The sequence below is a fragment of the Gymnoscopelus braueri genome, assembly GCF_963280865.1.
Source record: "Gymnoscopelus braueri genome assembly, chromosome: 5".
In the NCBI taxonomy this organism is placed as follows: domain Eukaryota; kingdom Metazoa; phylum Chordata; class Actinopteri; order Myctophiformes; family Myctophidae; genus Gymnoscopelus; species Gymnoscopelus braueri.
Window position 1 is genome coordinate 24,546,240 of NC_137606.1, and position 6,073 is coordinate 24,552,312.

The 6,073-nt window shown below is 41.1% G+C and overlaps 1 protein-coding gene across 1 annotated transcript in view; it reads right to left on the reverse strand.

The window, feature by feature from the left end:
* Window positions 1–1,601: 1,601 nt before the first annotated feature.
* LOC308085822 (sodium- and chloride-dependent GABA transporter 2-like) overlaps window positions 1,602–6,073 on the reverse strand; it is a gene marked incomplete at its 5' end in the record, with an annotated part of 40,314 nt that continues 35,842 nt past the window's right edge. The window contains one exon of the mRNA XM_080429132.1: window positions 1,602–1,992. Within this exon, the coding sequence (XP_080285258.1) occupies window positions 1,834–1,992 (159 nt within the window). The 3' untranslated portion in view covers window positions 1,602–1,833. The remainder of the gene's footprint in view (window positions 1,993–6,073) is intronic.

The window sequence follows — 6,073 nt, forward strand, 5'->3', positions numbered from 1 at the left end:
GGGAGGAAGTGAACAGTGATGCAGTTGCAGACTGGACAGAAATATGTCTAATTCATGTTTTATGTGTTTTAACTGTCTTGTTGCAGGTGATCGAGGTAACATAAAATGGCTAATCTTACAGACATGAAGTAGCATTATGACCAGGGGGTATTTTGATGGTGGCCGTTTGGCTCCACAATGTTTGTTTTGCTGTGTAGGCTAGTAATGTCCACCATGCTTACCAGTTTAGCTTAGCAGCTAAAGCTAACTTGCACTGGGAGGTGGTGACTGCAAAACGTTTGCAAATGGTCTACATACTCTTTACGAATGTCTTACGAATCATTTATTAAAAATGAAAGATAATTAAGTAATTGTTTGGTGTCTGCATTCATGAAAGCCAGGTAGTTTGCAACAGGTAAGGAGAAAGTCACATTATCAGACAGTTGTAAATGATGAACGGTCTTCACTTTACTATAGGGCACATAATAACATGTACTAAGGATTTATAGATATTTTAGGAATGTTTTACAAAGCATATGTTAAACATGAACAAACACATTAACATACAGTTGTAAATGATGAACTGTCTTCACTTTACTATAGGGCACATAATAACATGTACTAAGGATGTATAGATATTTTAGGAATGTTTTACAAAGCATATGTTAAACATGAACAAACACATTTCCCAAATTACCGACAAGTAAAATTGATCATGTGGAAATAATGATCTGCAGATAATTTTTTAATATGTAATAATTGCTTAGAAATGGTTTGTTGTTCATGCCTTGGGCTAGAACAAAGATTTAACACATGATTTATGAAGTCTTAATACATGTTTAAAGAGATGTCCTATAACCATGAAAAAACTCAATTTATACCACTTTATAAATAATTTACAAATTATTTCCTACAATTTAAATTACATTATTTAATGATGAACAAACTCAAGTATAAATAATGTTTTAATGTGTTTTAAATAATGATTAAATGATTCTTAAATATTCTACAATGTTATTATAAATTATTTAATAATCATTAACCAATGTATATAAATGGTTTGTCTATGATTAGTTCTTTATCTAAAAATAGATTGTATATATTATATAACATCAGTTACAAATGAATTAATAATCATTTACAGATGTATTATACATGGCTTATTCATGAATAGTTTTACTACTTACTAATACCTTATAAATGATTTGTAACCGTAGTTATACAGGTTTTAGTAATCATTTACAAATGTCAACAAACAGGTTGTTAATGATTTGTTAATAGTCTACAAACTGGTTATAAATGTTTATAAATGCTTTATAATTGGTCATTACAAATGATTTAATAATCATTTGCAGATGTATTTAAATGGCTTATTAATGAATAGTTTACTATTTACTAATACCTTATAAATGATTTGTAACCATAGTTAAAGGTTATAGTAATCATTTACAAATGTCAACAAACAGGTTGTTAATGATTTGTTAATAGTCTACAAACTGCTTATAAACGTTTATAAATGCTTTATAACGGGTCATTATTGTAAAGTGCTACCAATAAAGTTGTGAGTTTTCTAATTAATTGATGAATTACTTGATTGTGAGCAATAGGCCTAACAGATGACAATCAGTTGCTGAGAGTCAAATAACATTACAATTTATCTGCTCAAAAAGAGGTTGCTTTAATCCGTGATTTTTTTTTAATATAATCTCATAAAATGATATTACACCCAAAAGAAGTACTGTGGCTTCTAGGTCAAGTTAACCTTTTCTCATCAGAATCACCTTACTGCCATTATGCAGTTACGTATACATGGAAATTGCTTTGGCACATGGCACAGCGACAATCATTAAACAATTAATCCAGGATTGCTGTACACACAGGAATCACAAGACTTTCATTAGCTTCTCCCTTTCCATCTCTCGCTTCCATCTCTGCATCTGAGGTCATGTGGTGCAGCAGAGCATTTGTCTTCTGGGTCAGCAGGTCGGTTGGCTCACATAACAAATGGAGGCGCTAATGAGCAGAGAGAAATAATGACATTACCCATTATTCCATGAAATGTCACATTTGGGGAATTTACATTCATTCGTAAGTCATTTAACATGAACAAACTTACCTGAATAATTATTATATAAACATTATGTGGCTAATAAAGCATGGACTTTTGTTCGTATAATATCAATCTATACAACTTTCCAATCTTTTTCAACTTTTCAACTCAATCTGTGCTTCAGTTTTAAGTCTGCAAGTGTCATGGTTTGAGTCAGGATGGAATGTAGGACCCAAGTGCAGGAGAGAGACGGAGGCTGAAGTGAACGGTTTTAAGTATTTATTAACTAAAGACAGGAAAACAAACAAGGAACTGAACTCAAGATCTATCTACACGCAACATGAGATAATGAACAAGCAAGGACATGGTGCAAACACAGGGATTAAATAGACAGGGAAATAATAAGACACAGGTGAACTCAACAGACAATCAACACTGGGATAGGCTGAGGGACTAAGAGGACACAGGACGAGAACATGACTAATCAACAGGGAGGTGAGACAAGACAGGTAACAGTAAATAAGCACAACAGGAAACAAGACTACAAAATAAAGGTACAGAACAGCATGGCAAAAACAACAGAGCAACATAAAAACAAGACTAGATACAGAACAGAACAAAGGAACAAAGTCCAAGACCTTATAAGGGCAGGAAGGTCTACATAACAAAGTCAGAGTACAAGGCCCGAGGAGCGGACCGTGACAGTACCTCCCCTCCACAGGACGACACACTGAGGGCACAAGCAGGCAGGGACGGAGAAGACGGTTCGAGGCCAGAACAGCTGCCGGGGTCCTGCCGTCAGAACCCCAAAGCCACCAACCCGCGCCGGCCCACGAGACAGGGACCACCACCAGGAAGGGCAGGGGCCTAAGGATTGAGTGGCACGGGAGGGGGCGAAGGTCAAGGGACCCCAGGACAGGAGGGGTAGCGGCAGGGGAGACCCGGACAGCGGGCGAGGAACCGGAGGACCACGGTGGACCACGACAGAATGCTGGGCAGCGGTAAGCTGGGCAGCAGAGTGTTGGGCAGTGGAGGCTCCAGGACTCTGGGCAGCGGAGGCTCCTGGATGCTGGGCAGCGGAGGCTCCTGGATGCTTGGCAGCGGAGGCTCCTGGATAATGGTCAGCGGCGAGCTGGGTGGCTCCTGGAAGCTCGGCAGCTGGCGGTGTGGGAAGCCAAGATGACGAAGACGCCCCCTCGCCCGGTTCCCCCTGACGATTGCCAAAGGAGACCCAACAAACGAATGAAGCTGTCTCAACAAAGGCTGGCTCAGGGAACGCGGGGTCAACAGAGGTGCAGGATCGAAGAGAAGCAGAGGCAGACCATGGATTGTCTGCCATGGCAGTTGGTCTACTTGGCTGGCTTCAGACTGGCAATAAACTAAAGAACTGAACAAAACCTCTCTCCGCTGGGTCCAAATGGCTTGTTCATTCTGTCACGGTTTGAGTCAGGACGGAATGTAGGACCCAAGTGCAGGAGAGAGACGGAGGCTGAAGTGAACGGTTTTAAGTATTTATTAACTAAAGACAGGGAAACAAACAAGGAACTGAACTCAAGATCTAACTACACGCAACATGAGATAATGAACAAGCAAGGACATGGTGCAAACACAGGGCTTAAATAGAAAGGGAAATAATAAGACACAGGTGAACTCAACAGACAATCAACACTGGGATAGGCTGAGGGACTAAGAGGACACAGGAGGAGAACATGACTAATCAACAGGGAGGTGAGACAAGACAGGTAACAGTAACTAAGCACAACAGGAAACAAGACTACAAAATAAAGGTACAGAACAGCATGGCAAAATCATCCAAAATCTGGGAAGATTCTTTTGATATTGTCTGCATATGCCGAAGGCAAGGAGCTGTTCAGTGGTGTGTAGGCTACTATGCTGGTTATACATCCCCATCTTGAATCGATCAAATCACAATCTATAGCCTCATGAAACGATAGTTTCACATGTCCATCATCTATTAACTATTAGCATTGAGGCTATTTATGCTTGCTGGATAGCATTGTCCTAGCCCAAAAGTGATGTATTCTCAAATGAAAAAAGTGCTGACATACTTTACAGTAAAATCAATACTACAGTGTTGGTGCTATTCAAGGAGTGTAGGTTAATGAGTTGTTCCATTATTCACAGAAAATAGAGCAGCTCCAACATGTTTGAGACAAACATATGGGTATTTGGGGTCGTGGTCATATCTGCCATTGGGGGTCATCCCTATGTTCCCCGGGTTCTATGTTCCCCCACTAAGGTTAGGGTTGGGGTTAGGTTTAGGTTAGGTCCTGCAATTGTCTTCGAGATTCAAACAACACAGGTATCAGCATTGCATTTTTGAGACGGACCGTATACAGTGATATCTTTTTCTGTTCTAGTGCAAAACTATGTATTGTAGTGCAGGGACCTGCGACATCCACCATCTTATGAAAAATGAAGAAGTTACTTTGTTTTCTTTGTTAGCTGCTCTAATGCACACGTTACATAGATTCCTTATGTTATGATTATGACGGGTATATGAAGAGGCTGAGTGCAGGCTAGGTTTCTCTCCTGTGTGTGTGTGTGGGGGGGGGAGAGTGTCGTGGTGTGATTGGATGATTATTAGGAGGGCGTGCCAGCAGCAGACGCATCCGTTCCTGATTGGTGGCCAGAGGGAGGCTTCAACTTTAAAAGGCTGTCAGCAGGCCGGCGACAGTGAACCCGTTCCTTCTCGACTTCCAACCCGTCCGTCCTTCTTCTGTGTTCTGTAGTAGCCATTTTGTGCATGTGAAGCCGAACAGATATGTAGCACTCGATCTCTGCAAACACTTGATCTAACCTATAGATCCAGATGCTTACAGCTCGATCCTAACTCGGCCTCGGCCGATTACTGTGGCCATCATCTTGTGATCTATTGTTCTCAGCTAAGAAGGGGGGGGAACTATTATTATTATTTGTTTGAGCTTTGTTTTCCGATAGGGAGGTTAGTATTTGTATTTTGCTTTCTTTCGTGGGTAGGTAAGAGGTTTGTTTTCTAGTTTTGTTTTTGTTGTAACTATTCCTCCGCCCCTGGCGAGTTTTGTAACCACGTTTGAGAATAAAAAGAAAAGATCGAAAAAGCAAACTGTTTGGACGGCGGTTCTTGGGAGTTGGGAAGGGCGGTCTTCCACATCATAGCGTCTCGGTTCCCCTAGGCCGGGGCGTAACATATATGGGGGCTCGTCTATTTTCTTTTGTCGGGTAAGTGCGTTTTTTCTTTTTTGTACTTTCGTATTTTTGATTGGCAGTTTTGACAAGGTTAGGATGGAGGAAGAAGTTGTAGATGAGTTTAAGAAGGGTCCCTCACGAGAAAAATTAGAAAGGTGTACAAAGGACAATCTGTTATTGTTGGTAAAATTCTTTGGTGTGGAGGTGCCTATTAATGCTAACAAAGATGAACTGAAACAGCTACTAAGTGAGAGGTTGGAGGAGGGGGGTGTATTTACTGGGGCTGGGGGAGCCAAAGAGACGGATAGGGAGACATACGAGGGAGCGGAAGGCGCCGCGTAATGTCACACCGCCTGTCTCTGTTTCACCCAACATTGCCTCACCGGACCACCAAACTGCACCCAGTGAAATGATACAGGTAAAACCTGAAACATCACGGGATGATCTCTTGTTAATGTTGCGCATCAGAGAGACAGAGAATCGCAACAGAGAGCTAGAGCTAGAGGTGATGAAGTTACGGTTGAGAGCGTTGGAAGTGGAACGGTTACCACCCGGTGCTTCCAGTGATGCACAATCCCAGCCATCCACTTCTACTAGTAAACCCAAGTTCGAGATAAACAAGCACATTGCACTGGTACCACCTTTTAGAGAGAGTGAGGTGGACTCTTTTTTTAATGCGTTTGAACGCATTGCAACTGCTTTAAATTGGCCAAAAGAGATGTGGGCATTATTACTACAATGCAAATTGGTGGGGAGGGCGCAGGAGGTATGTGCTAGTTTGACAATAGAAGAGGGTTTGAAATATGAGCAGTGTTGTGCAGTAACAAATTAAAAATAATATATTACTGTAATATT